The sequence below is a fragment of the Hemitrygon akajei genome, unplaced genomic scaffold (genome assembly GCF_048418815.1).
Source record: "Hemitrygon akajei unplaced genomic scaffold, sHemAka1.3 Scf000111, whole genome shotgun sequence".
Lineage (NCBI taxonomy): Eukaryota > Metazoa > Chordata > Chondrichthyes > Myliobatiformes > Dasyatidae > Hemitrygon > Hemitrygon akajei.
In genome coordinates this window covers 2035947-2050217 of record NW_027331997.1, presented here as the reverse complement: position 1 = coordinate 2050217, position 14271 = coordinate 2035947, and the positions used below count along the sequence as shown (strand labels likewise).

Genomic DNA, 14271 nt, shown 5'->3' with positions numbered 1-14271 from the left:
GAGAACCGCGTCAGTGTTACAAAGTCGTCAACATCCTCACGACCCTCGACTTTCCTTGTAACTAATAAACCATCGGCGTTCTCGTCAAATTCCCTAAACGCAGCCCTGAGTTCTGTCAAACACGGAATTCAGGAGTGCCCGGCAATTTCCAGGTTCACAGAACTGGAAGGGGTGTCATTGGGAGGCAGATGGTGGCAGTGAATAGGAAGGGGTGGGGCCCAGTTGAAATGTTCGGACGATGGAAACGAATGGGTAGGGGTGCGTCCCGTTAGGAATGCGGATGGTTTGAGTGAATGGGAAGGGGTGTGTGCGGAGGGAGATTTACTCTGGGTCTGACCCTGGAATTATGTGATGGGATGGTATGGAGGGAGATTCACTCTGTGTCTTACCCTGGAATTGTGTGATGGGACGGTGTGGAGGGAGATTCACTCTGTGTCTGACCCCGGAATTGTGTGATGGGACGGTGTGGAGGGAGATTCACTCCGTGTCTGACCCTGGAATTGTGTGATGGGACGGTGTGGAGGGAGATTCACTCTGTGTCTGACCCCGGTATTTCATCCCCAGTCCCTCTCGTACTACGGATTTTAGTGGTGTCACGTCTGATATTACAGTCGATTTTAACTGTCTCCCGGGGGGGGGGGGCGAGAGCGTGTCAGTTAGCCAGGAAGGGGCTTTGGTGGAGATGAGATCCTGGGCATCCGACCTCCCTCAGCCCGGAGCTGAGACGCTACTGTGTCAGTGTGAGGAGCTGCGACCCACTGTTGCAGTGCACAGGGTGCGGGGGGCAGCAGAAACCTCAAATAAAACTCGAGTCCGGCACCAGGACAGGAAGTTACAGCGGTTTATTGATTTCATCATGACAAATGTAAATTAAACAATGTGTGAGCTGCTGACGTGCGGGAAAAAATAAGTTGCTCCCGACTCACTCACAGTCACACACAATTAACTGACCGGCGACAACGAGTGACCGGTTGAATAATCAGTCCCGTTTCTCACCGTCACGCTGCATCGGGGAACCGATGATAATAAAATCACACTTTAGGGCTGTATTCGAGATTGCTGCAGATCCAGGGTAACTGCCGAGGTATTTGTCAATTTGACATCATTATTTCTGCCAGACTGTGAATTCATCGTCCTCAGCAAAGGGAGTAAAGGGATTCTTTCCAGGGATAATCCCACCCCGGGACACCGGTGTCCCGGACTGAGTCCCGGACCACGGGCTCTTCCTGTCTGTGTAATTTCCCGGGGTCTCACGTGGGGGAGTCTCGAATCCGCACATCCGGCGGAAGCTGCGCCGCCGAACAGCAGGCGGAAATACGTCAATGCGGGATGGCTTCCGATGTCACTGAGCTGGAGACTGGAGACGGTTCCGTTAAAACCGTTGGGAATTACCCCCGGCGCGCGGCCATTACAGGTAAAGGCGGGAGTTAAAGGGGAGAGGGAGTTAAAGGAGAGTGCGGGGAATCGGCCAAAATGTCCCCATCCCGCGGGCGCGGATGTTCAGAGTCCACTCTCAGTCCGGGTCTGGATTCCTGCAGAGATCTCAGTTCCGTCTCCCCGGTCCGACTGAACCGATTCTCCCCCAGCCTGAAACAGATGTAAGAATAAAGATGAAATAAACATTTTGCACAACAGTGTCAGTAACAGGGGACTGGGGTTAATGTTTCAACAACACTCACAGACAAATATCACCAGAAAACCCGCGGATCCGCTGATATTTTATCACTTTGAACATTAACACAAACACTCACCAGATCCGCTCCAGTCTCGGGTGGGTCAGTATAAGGCGGCGGAGAGCGGGGACAGATCGGTCTGTCAGCGAGTTGAATACCAGGTCCAGCTCCATCAATGATGGGTTTGTACTGAGAGCGGAGACGAGATCCTCGGCACCAGAATCTGTGAGACCGACACACCACAGCCTGGAGATGAGAGAGAGAGTGAGAGTGAAGGACACAGAGAGACAGGAGACGGTACAAATCCCCAGTGTTTATCAGTAACACAAATATTGATTACATTAATGTTCAGTGTCAGACACCCAGTGACTGTAAACACAATCTCCCACAGTCTGGTACTTACCGCAGTGTCTGTATTTTACACTCCAGGTTCCTCAGAGCCGCAGACACCAGTTTCACTCCTGAATCTCCCAGTTCATTATGACTCAGGTCCAGCTCTGTCACTGATGGGTTTGTACTGAGAGCGGAGGCGAGATCCTCGGCACCAGAATCTGTGAGACCGACTTCCCACAGCCTGGAGATGAGAGAGAGTGAGGGTGAAGGACACAGAGAGACAGGAGACGGTACAAATCCCCAGTGTTTATCAGTAACACAATTACTGATCACATTGATGTTCAGTGTCTGACACCAAGTGACTGTAAACACAATCTCCCACAGTCTGGTACTTACCCCAGTTTCTGTATTTTACACTGCGGGTTCCTCAGAGACTCAGACACCAGTTTCACTCCTGAATCTCCCAGTTTATTATAACAGAGTCTAAACACAAACAAACAAATTGATGAACAAAGTGAATCAAACCGTAGGTTTGTGGGAATTTCTCTCACTCGGATATTTCAGGAAACATTAAACCCTTCAGTAAATCACTGACCGGAGTTCCCATCACTGTCAATGTCCCTCAATGACCAGCTCCAGGGTTTTATTCGAATGTCAGTAATTTAGTCAGTCAATGTGACCCTGTAAACTCCACATATTCTGTCCCATTCCCGATGGAGAGAAAAGTGTTCCTGACCGAAATGCAGAAATGTCAATGCAACACAGTGAAATAGACCCACCCGAGCTAAAGGGATGGGGAGAAGAGATCCCACAGCAGGAATGTATGGGGAAGAGAGATCCCACAGGATGAAGGGGGATGGGGAAGAGGGATCATACAGGACGACGGTGGATGGGGAAACGAGACCTTACAGGATGAAGCGGGATGGGGAACAGAGATCCCACAGGATGTGGGGACATGGAACACAAGATCCAAAGGAGGAAGGGGGTGGGAAGGAGAGATCCCCCAGGAAGAAAGGGGGTGGGGAAAACAAATCCCACAGGTGGAACGAGAATGTGGAAAGGAGATCCGACAGGAAGAGGAGAGTCGGGGAAGGAATTCATACAGGAGGAAGGGAGATAGGGAAGAGAGATCCCACAAGAGGAAAGTGTATGGGGAAGGAAATCCCACAGGATGAAGGGGGATGAGAAAGAGTGATCCAATAGCAGTAATTTGATGGGGAAGAGAGATCCCACAGCAGGAAGCGGGATGGGGAAGAGACATGCCACAGGAGGATCGAGAACGGTGAAGAGAGATCAGACAGGAGGTTGGGGGATCAGTAGGAGAGAAACCACAGGAGGAAGGGGGATGGACGACCGATCCCAAATAAGGACGGAGGATGGGGCAGATATCCCACCGGAGGAAGGGAGATGGGGAAGAGAGATCCCACAGGAAGTGGGGTAATGGGAACAGAGACCGCACTGGAGGAACGTGGATGGGGATGAGATTCCACGGAACAAAAGGGGAGGAGATAAATCCCTTAAGAGGAAGGGGATGTGGAAGAGGGATCCGATAGGAAGAGGAGGGACCGGGAAGAGAGATCATACAGGAGGATGGGGAGTGAGTATGCGAGATACCTCAGGAGGAATGGGTTTGGGAAAGAGAGGCCCCAGAGGAAGAAGGGACATGGAGCAGAGGACACACAAGAGGAAGGGAGATGGGGAAGAGAGATCCCACAGGAGGAATGCGGATGGGGAAGAGAGATCCCACAGGAGGAAGAGGGGTGGAGGAGAGACCCCACAAGAGGGTGTCGGATGGGGAAGAGATATCCCACTGGAGGAAGGGGGATGGGGAAGAGACACACCACCGGAAGTCAGGGGATGCGAACACTGGCCGCATAGCAGGAAGGGAGATGGGGCAGAGATCAAACCGGAGGAAGGGGGTTTATGGAAGAGAGATCCCACAGGAGGAAGGGGGATGGGGAAGAGAGATCCCACAGGATGAAGGGAGATGAGTAATGCAGATGCCACAGGTAGAGGGGAATGGGAACAGAAGCCCAATAGCAGGAAGGGGATGGTGAAGAGAAAGCCCACAGGAGGAGGTCAGATGGACTGGCTATCCAAAATCAGGAATGGGGATGTAGAAGGGAGATCACACAAGAAGCGTGAAAGGCCCAACTGCAGGAAGTGGGATGGTGAAGATAGATCCCACAGGAGGAAAAGGGATGGGAAAGAGAGATCGCACAGGTGGAAGGAGCGTGTGGAATAGAGATCCGACAGAAATAGGATGAACGGGGAAAAGAAATCATAGAGAAGGATTAGTGTGCAAACTTAAAGCAAACGGTATTGGGGGTATGGTATTGATGTGGATAGAGAATTGGTTGGCAGACAGGAAGCAAAGAGTGGGAGTAAGCGGGACCTTTTCAGAATGGCAGGCAGTGACTAGTGGGGTACCGCAAGGCTCAGTGCTAGGACCCCAGTTGTTTACAATATATATTAATGATTTAGACGAGGGGATTAAATGCAGCATCTCAAAGTTTGCGGATGACACGAAGCTGGGCGGCGGTGTTAGCTGTGAGGAGGGTGCTAAGAGGATGCAGGGTGACTTGGACAGTTTAGGTGAGTGGGTAAATTCATGGCAGATGCAATTTAATGTGGGTAAATGTGAGGTTATCCACTTTGGTTGCAAGAACAGGAAAACAGATTATTATCTGAATGGCCAATTAGGAAAAGGGGAGGTACAATGAGACCTGGGTGTCATTGTACACCAGTCATTGAAGGTGGGCATGCAGGAACAGTAGGCAGTGAAAAAGGCAAATGGTATGTTGGCATTCATCGCAAAAGGATTTGAGTACAGGAGTAGGGAGGTTCTACTGCCGTTGTACAAGGCCTTGGTGAAACCGCACCTAGAGTATTGTGTGCAGTTTTGTTCCCCTAATCTGAGGAAAGACATTCTTGCCACAGAGGGAGTACAAAAAAGGTTCACCAGATTGATTCCTGGGATGGCAGGACTTTCACATGAAGAAAGACTGGATCGGCCAGGCTTTTACTCACTGGAATTTGGAAGACTGAGGGAGGATCTTATTGAAACGTATAAAATTCTAAAGGGATTGGACAGGATAGATGCAGGAAGATTGATTCCGATGTTGGGGAAGTCCAGAGCGAGGGGTCACAGTTTAGAGATAAAGGGGAGGCCTTTTAGAACCGAGATCAGGAAAAACTTCTTCACACAGAGAGTGGTGAATCTGTGGAATTCTCTGCCACAGGAAACAGCTGAGGCCGGTTCATTGGCTATATTTAAGAGAACGTTTGTTATGGCCCTTGTTGCTAAAGGGATCAGGGGGTATGGAGAGAAAGCATGTACAGGGTTATGAGTTGGATGATCAGCCATGATCATACTGAATGGCGGTGCAGGCTCGAAGGACCGAATGACCTACTCCTGCACCTATTTGTTATGTTTCTATGTTTCTAAGAGGTGAATGGGAACAAAGGCCCAAAAGCAGGAAGGTGGATGGTGAAAAGAGAGCCCTCAGGAGGAGGTCGGATGGAAGAACGATCAAAAGCAGGAAGGGGGATGTGGAAGGGAGATCCCATAAGAAGAGTTGGACATGGGGAAAAGAGATCCCACAGGAAGTGGGGTGATGGGAACAGAGGCCCAATAGGAGGAAGGGGGATGGGGAATAGAGATCCCACAGGACTAAAGAGGATGGGAAAGAGAGATCCCACAGGAGAAAGGAGCGTGGGGTAGAGAGATCCGACAGTATGAGGAGGAAGAGAGATCATATAGGAGGATGGTTGGTGAGTAGGAAAGATACCTCAGGAGGTATGGGAGGGGAAAGAATGATCCCGTATCAAGAGGGGAGATGGAACAGAGGACCGAACAGGAGGAAGGGGGATGGGAAGGGAGAGCCCACAGGAGGAAGTCGGATGGACGAGTGGTCCCAACGAAGGAAAGTGGATGGGGAAGGTATATTCCATTAGAGCAATGGGTATGGGGAAGAGAGATCCCACAGGACAAAGGGAGATAGGGAAGAGGGATTCCACAGGTGGAAGGGGGATGGGGAAGAGATATCCCACAAGAAGAGGTCGGATGGACTAGCGATCCAAAAGCAGGAAGGGGAATGTGGAAGGGAGATTCCACAAGAAGAGTAGGGGATGGGAACAGAAGCCCTGCAGGAGGATGGGAGATGAGGAATGGAGATCCCACAGGAGGAAGGTGATGGGGAAGAGAAATCCCACAGGAAGATGGGAGGTGGGGAAGACAGATCCCAGAGGAGGAAGGTGAATGGGGAAGGGTAATCCCACAGAAGGAAGGGGGATGGGGAAGAGAGATCCCACAGGAGGCTCGGAGCATTGTGAAGAGAGATTAGACAGGAGGATGGGGAATGGGAAGGGAGAGCACACAGGAGGAAGTCGGATGGACGAGTGGTCCCAAAGAAGGAAGGTGGATGGGGAAGGTATATTCCATTAGAGCAATGGGTATGGGGAAGAGAGATCCCACAGGACAAAGGGAGATAGGGAAGAGGGATTCCACAGGTGGAAGGGGGATGGGGAAGAGAGTTCCGACAGGAGGAAGGGGGATGGGGAAGAGAAATCCCACAGGAAGATGGGGGATGGGGAAGACAGATCCCAGAGGAGGAAGGTGAATGGGGAAGGGCAATCCCACAGAGGAAGGGGGATGGGGAAGAGAGATCCCACAGGAGGCTCGGAGCATTGTGAAGAGAGATTAGACAGGAGGATGGGGGATCAGTAGGAGAGATCACACAGAAGGAAGGGGAATGGGGAAGTGAGACCCCACGGGAAGTGGGGGGATGGGAACAGAGGCCGCATAGCTGGAAGGACGATGGGGCAGTAATCCCACGGGCCTAAGGTGGTGGGGAAGAGAGATCCTATAGGAGGAAGGTAAATAGCGAAGACAGATCCGACAGGAGGAAGGGGGATGGGGAAGATAGATCCCACAGGAGGAAGTCGGATGGACTAGCGATCCAAAAACAGGAAGGGGGATGTGGAAGGGAGATTCCACAAGAAGAGTGGGGGATGGGAAAAGACATCTCACAGGAGGACGGGGGATGGGGAAGAGAGATCCCACTGGAGGAAGGGGATGGCGAAGAGAGATCCCACAGAAGGAAAGTAAATGGGGAACAGGGATTCCACAGGAGGAAGGAGTATGGGGAAGAGAGATCCCACAGCAAGATGGGGGAATGGGGATGAGAAATCCCACCGGAGGAAGGGGTTTGGGATCAGGAGCCCCATTTGAGGAAATGGGATTGGGAGGAGATATCCGACAGTAAGAGGAGGGACAGTGAGGAGAGATCATACAGGAGGACGGGGGATGAGTAGGATACAAACCTCAGGAGTTATGGGGATGGGAAAGAGTTATCCGACATCAAGAGGGGACATGGAACAGAGGACCCACAGGAGGAAGGGGAATGGCACGAGAGATCCCAAAGGAGGAAAGTGGATGGGGAATGGATATCCCATTAGAGGGAGCAGTATTTGGGAAGTGCGATCCCACCGGAGGAAAGGGGATGGGGAAGAGAGATCCCACAGGAGGAAGGGGGATGGGGAATGGATATCCCATTAGAGGGAGCAGTATTTGGGAAGTGCGATCCCACCGGAGGAAAGGGGATGGGGAAGAGAGATCCCACAGGAGGAAGGGGGATGGGGAATGGATATCCCATTAGAGGGAGCAGTATTTGGGAAGTGCGATCCCACCGGAGGAAAGGGGATGGGGAAGAGAAATCCACAGAAGGAAAGGGGTTGGGGAAAAGAGATCCCACCGGAATAAGGGGGATGGGGAAGAGAAATCCCACAGGAGGAAGTCGGATGGACGAGTGATCCCAAAGGAGGAATGTGAATGGAGAAGACAGATCCCACTGAAGGATGGTGAATGAGGAAGGGTAATCCCACAGGACAGTGGGGATGGGGAAAATAGTTCCAACTGCAGGAATTTGATGGGGAGGAGAGAGCTCACAGCCGGAAGGGGGATGGAGCAGATATACCACGGGCGAAAGTGGGTTGGGGAGGAGAGATCCCATAGGAGGAAGTGGGGTGGGGAAGAGAGATCTCACAGGAGGAAGGAGATGGAGAAGAGAGATCTCACAGAAGGAAAGTAAATGGGGAATAGAGATTCCTCAGGAAAAAGAAGTATGGGGAGGAGAGATCCGATAGGAGGTAGTGAGATGGGTAAGAGAGATCCCACCGGAGGAAGGGGTTTGGAAACAGGAGCCCCACATGAGGAAGGGGATGGGGTGGAGAGATCCCACAAGAGGAAGGGTGTTGACATAGAGAGATCCCACAGGAGCAAAGGGAATGGGAAGGGAGATCCGACAGTAGGAGGAGGGACTGGAAAGAGAGTTCATACAGGAGGATGGTGGATGAGTAGGAGACATTCCTCAGAAGTTATGGGGATGGGAAAGAGAGATCCTACATCAAGAGGGGACATGGAACAGAGGACCCACAGGAGGAAGGGGGATGGGGAGAGCCCACAGGTGAAAGTCGGATGAACGAGAGATCCCAAAGCAGTAAGATGGATGGGTATATTCCATTAGAGTAAGGGGTATGGGGATCCCATGGGAGGAAAGGGGATGAGGAAGTGAGATACCACAGAAGGAAGGGAGATTGGGAAGAGGTATCCCATAGGAGGGTGATGGTTGGGGAATAGAGATCCCACAGGAGGAATGGGGATGGGAAAGAGAGAGCCGTCAGGAAGAGGGGACATGGAACAGAGGACCCACAGGAGGAAGGGGAACGGGGAGAGCCCACAGGTGGAAGTCGGATGAACGAGAGATCCCAAAGGAGGAAGGCGGATGGGGAAGGGATATCCCATTAGAGGAAGCAGTATGGGGAAGAGCGGTACCACCGCAGGAAAGAGGATGGGGAAGAGAGATCCACAGCAGGAAAGGGGATGGGGAAAAGAGATCTCACCGGAATAAGGGGAATGGGGAATAGAGTTCCCACGGGAGTAAGGGATTTGTGAAAGGAGGAATTTGAATGGGGAAGGGTAATTCCACCGGAGTTGCCAGCGGAGGAAGGGGGATGGGGAGGAGAGTTCCCACAGGCGGAAAGGGATGGGGAAGAAAGATCCCACAGGAGAAAGGGTTGGGAAAGAGAAAACCCACAGCAGGTTGATGTGGAACAGAGATACCACAGGAGAAAGGGAGATGGGGAGAGGGATCCCACCGGAGGAAGGGGGATGGGGAAGAGAAATCCCACAGGAATAAGGGGATGGGGAGGAGAGGTCCCACACGTGGAAGGGGGATGGGGAAGAGAGATCCCACAGGCGGAAGGGGGAAGTGGAAGAGAACCCCTACAGGTGGAAGGAGGATGGGGTAGAGAGATCCCACAGGAGGAAGGGGGATGAGGAGGAGAGATCCCACAGGAGGACGGGTGATGGGGAAGAGTGAGGGCAGATGAAGAAGGGAGATGTGGAAGAGAGATCACACAGGAGGAAGGGGTTGGGGAAGAGAGAACCTACAGCAGGAAATTGATGGGGAAGAGAGATCCCTCAAGAGAAAGGGGAATGGGGAAGAGAGATCCCACAGGAGAAAGGGGGATGGGGAAGAGAGATCCCACAGGAGGACGCTGGATGGGAAAAGAGGCCCCACAGGAGGAAGTGGAATGGTGAATAGTGATCTCACAGGAGGATGGGGTGTGGAGAAGAGAGTTCTCACTGGAGGATGGGGGAGGGGGAAGAGAGATCCCACAGGAAGAAGGAAGATGGGGATGAGACAGATGAAGCGGGTGGGGTAAAGACATCCCACAGGAGGATTAGAAAAGTGTAATAGCGAACCCACAGGAGAAATGGCGATGAGGACTTGATCCCAAAGAATGGAAGAGGGGTTTGGATGAGAAGTCCAACAGGAGGATTCCAACGGTAAACGATAATCCTACAAGACGAGAGGATGCAGAAAATATTTGTACGTGTGTGTTGGGTCTGAACAGAGGCCCAGAGGAGATGCACCCTCACTCGAAGTGAGCAAATTCACACATGGGGAAGGGCAGTGGGAGGACAATCTCACAATGGTATTTCTTTCCTTCTCACTGGGACAGTCTGCTGATGGTCTCTTGTCCCTCACCGGGAAGGGGGTGTGAATCTCTGACCCACCTACTGCAGTCAGTGTCGGTCTGGGTGTCAGTAACAGTGAGAAGGAACATTGTCAATGGACGTGTCACAGGCAGCGAAATACACGGCCATTCCTGTGATTTACTACCATTAAACCAATGGTCGTTGTTCACTGATCTGATGAAGTCTCCAACATCCCTTCACAAGAAAACACAGTACCCTCCCGTCCTTGGGGAATTACTGACCAATCCTGGGCATTTGTAACAATTCTTCTTAATCTGATTTACTACAAATTTATCGAAATTCCTTTACATTGAAACACCACAATGGAACAGTTTCACAGTTCAGAGTGAAAGATAAACCAAGTTACCTCAGCTTCTGGCACTTGTGCAGCCCGGGTCCCAGCCGCAGGATTCCTTCACACTGAATGTGGCAGTTCTCTAGGTCGAGGTGTTTTATCGTGTCACAGAATCCGATGACATGAGACAGGACCACGCAGTCAATCGGGGTCAGTGTCATTCCACTGAATGAAAGTGTTTCCACTGATCCCAGTGTTTCCTGAGCCAGCCCATGATTCTGAGACTCAAACAGGTAATGCAATGTGTTCAGGAGGCTCCTTTTACGAGCTTCAGTCCCAGTGTTTCCAATCCGGTGCTTAACCTCCTCCTTCACCCAGTCAATTACCCGGCAGGTTGTTTCACGATGAAATGGACCCAGAAACTCCTCCAGGCCCCGAGCTGACATTGGGTTGGAGAGACCAGCAAGAAAACGGAGAAATACCTCAAATTGCCCATCTGTAATGCTGTAGGCTTCAGTGAGGAATATCAGGATATCCCCTGGATGTGGATTCAGGAATTGTGCGACTGCAGCTACAAACTCTTGGATGGTGAGGTGTGGGAATGTGTACACCATGCTCCAAGCGGAATCCTCTCTCTCTAAAAGCTCCATCAGGAATCCGGACAGGAACTGGGAAGGCTGCAGATCGTACTTGATCAAATCTCCATCTGTAAACACAATCTTCTTCTCGGAAACCCCTCTGAAGGCCATCTGACCAACCCTGAATAACACATCACGGGGGTTCTCAATTTCACGGCCGTGGTTTTTCAGGATGTTGCAAATATAGTAGGAGTACAGTTGGGTGATGGTCTGGGGAACTCGCTGTGGGTCCCTGACTCTTTGTGTGAAGAAGGGGCCTAGTGCCAGTGCGAGGATCAAGCAGTAGGAGGGGTTGTAGCTCATGGTATACAGGATCTCGTTCTTCTTCACGTGTTTAAAAACAGCTGCTGCCACTGTCTGATCTTCAAAATGTCTGATGAAATATTCCTTCCGTCCCTCACCAACAAATCCCAGGATTTCAGCCCAGACACTGATCTTCGCCTTTTTCAATAAATGTAACGCAGTGGGGCGGGTGGTCACCAGCACTGAACACCCGGGGAGCAGCTTGTGCTGGATTAAACTGTACACAATGTCCGACACCTTGCACTTGAATTCAGGATCTGTGCATGTGGAGCGAGGTTCTGCGTCTCCCCGACTGTCAGCAAAATCAATTTTATCATTGAATTCATCCAAACCATCGAATATAAACAGCAATCCCTCTGGGTTCTTCCAGACTTCTCTCAGGATATTCCCAAAGTAAGGATACTGATACAGAATCAGTTCCTTCAGGTTTATTCTGCAGTTAATGGAGTTTAAATCCCGGAATTTGAAACTAAATACAAACTGGAACTGTTGGTATATTTTCTCCGTGGCCCAGTCATAAACAATCTTTTGTACCATTGTGGTTTTCCCGATCCCCGCGACTCCGGTCACTGCTGCTGAATCCCCAGGTTTGGATTTATTCCAGGAAAAGCGGTTCTGGAACAACTGATCAGTCCAGATTTGCTCCAGCTCTCCGCAGAGATGTTTTTCTCTCCATTCCTCGTGGTCTCTGCCTCTTGCCAGCAGCTCATGTTCCACCAGTCTCCGATCTCGAACAGTAGAAATGACCGTGAGCTCAACGTATCGATCAACCAGCTGGAAAACCTTCACCTTCTCCCTCATCAGGATCGTGTTCACTCTCAGTGTTTCAGTTTGTGCCCGCAGAGTCTCCTTGTGTTTCTGTTGAACATCTTCCATGGCAACAGAGAACATAATCAAAATGTTAAATGGCTCAACTGACAAAGAACATTATAACTGCATTTCAACATTCAGTGTTTGAGATTACATGAATTAATTCAATGCTTCCATGGATATTAGGACAGAAAGTAAAATTCTGTTGATAGACAGTGGAATTTGACAGCGATGGATGTCCCAGAAAATGTCCAAACCTCATATTCTGATATTAACTAATCTTCAGGTGAACGTTCCCCTGATATCTTATCGCAATCCTGACTGCTCTTCCGTTACAATAACATTTGACTATATTTAAAACATCATTAGCAGACGATGAACACAAAGGAACTGCAGAGACTGATAGAGCTTGGCACCAGAAGTTTCCCCCATGAGGGGTACAGCGTGAAATCACTGTTTTCCTTCATCTGGATGAGCTGCCAATCACGGCCGACGAGCCCCAATTGCCCGAAATGACTGGTTATCAGGTGGCAGTAACCCGCATTTGTCCTTTCTACTATCGGAAGAAATGCCTCTACCAAGCTTAGTAGCTAAGCCACACGTGAAGGCCAGGAGCTGGACCTGATTGTCACAGGCTGTTTGAGTCGCACGCCACTGGGAGCATTTAATAGGTCGTGGGAGGGTATTCCCGCTACCACGCCTGGGTGTAACAATCTTAAACAACCAAGCAGCTCTATGTTATTGACAACAACAACTTGGCAAATTGTTTTTTTATAGTCACATGTACCAAGATACAATGAAAACGTTTATGCATGCGATCCAAATAAATAATATCATCACGTCGGTGCAATGAGGTCCTACAAGGAAAAACAGAACAGTTCATGGGAACTACTGCACAGGGTCGGCCACTCAGGCACACTCAACGTATGAGAAACAACTTCTTATTCTCTACCATCCAGTTTCTGAATGGACACAGAACCTATCGATACTGACCCACTAATCTTTTTTTTATTTCTATTTCTACACAACTTATTTAATTTAATATTTTATAGAATCACATAGACATGCATAGCTATATATGCTATGTATGGTTTCTTTGGAAATTAGTTCCATTATTTGAATTAATTGTTTTAGCTCCACTGATGCAAGAGTAACTATTTTCCAATCATCCCTGTATAGCTGTGTAAGGTAAAATTCGTTGTTTTTTTTCCCCCCCGATTCGATACAGACTTTTGTCTGATTCAGGAAATTCAAGAGTGGATTTGACGCCAGACGAAACCATAGTGGGCTTAGTGTGTCACTCTGGAAAAAGTCTGCATTTATTTTGGTAACAGTGGTTGTTCCGTTGTGGTTGTTATTAGGGCGTTTATTGTAATTCATTAGATGTTGTAGAAATTTCACAAGTATTGGATGCATCTTTTATAATATTGGAACCTCCTAACCATGTGAGAGACAGAATCAAATGGTTTTTGATAGACAATATAACATTGAAAGATTTCTACTCTTCCCACTGCTCGATAGATGCATAATCTATTATTAGTTGCTCCTTAAATCCGTTCATGCACTAAGTGTATTCTTTCTGCTCTTCTGTAAGTATATTGTGGTTATCTAAGTGAGTGGTTATTAGTTACGCGATGCACGATGTTGCAATTTTATAAATAAAGTTGTCTTATTATTATTAAGAGCCAATAATAACATAGTTGCTGACAATCAATAGCCTTATAAATGCAGAATTAAAGCTGTCCTTGAGGCTGGTGGTACGGACCTTCAGCCTTTTATATCTTCTGTCCCGCGGGTGTATGACAGAGAGAATGTTTGAGGTGGTTTGGTGTTCAGCAGCGAGGTTTTGGGCGGGGTTAGCGTCTTGCTAACTTGATGGAGTTCTTCCAGGAGGTGACAAAGGTGACGGATGAAGTTACACATGGAGATTTTTTACTTGGATATCAGTCGGGTGTTTGACAAGTTCCCACAAGGAATGCTTATACAGAAATTTAACATGCTTGAGAACTGTGTGAATTGTCCTGGCTGGAGGTGATCCACATTGGGAGAAACTTCTTTCACTGGCAGGTGGTGAATCTGTGAAATTATTATTATAGACAGCTGAGGAAGACAAGTAATTGGGTATATTTAAAATGCAGGTCGATAGGTTCCTAATTAGGAAAAGCATCAACGTTT

General features: G+C 49.4%; 1 protein-coding gene across 1 annotated transcript in view; it reads right to left on the bottom strand.

Moving 5' to 3' along the window:
- Positions 1–769: 769 nt before the first annotated feature.
- Positions 770–14271, bottom strand: part of LOC140723367 (NACHT, LRR and PYD domains-containing protein 3-like) — a 38721-nt gene continuing 25219 nt past the window's right edge. Inside the window, exons 9-13 of the mRNA XM_073037946.1 lie at positions 10418–12155; positions 2403–2489; positions 2077–2247; positions 1752–1919; positions 770–1587 (exon numbers count right to left, since the gene is read on the bottom strand). Of these exons, the coding sequence (XP_072894047.1) occupies positions 1428–1587; positions 1752–1919; positions 2077–2247; positions 2403–2489; positions 10418–12155 (2324 nt within the window). The 3' untranslated portion in view covers positions 770–1427. The remainder of the gene's footprint in view (positions 1588–1751; positions 1920–2076; positions 2248–2402; positions 2490–10417; positions 12156–14271) is intronic.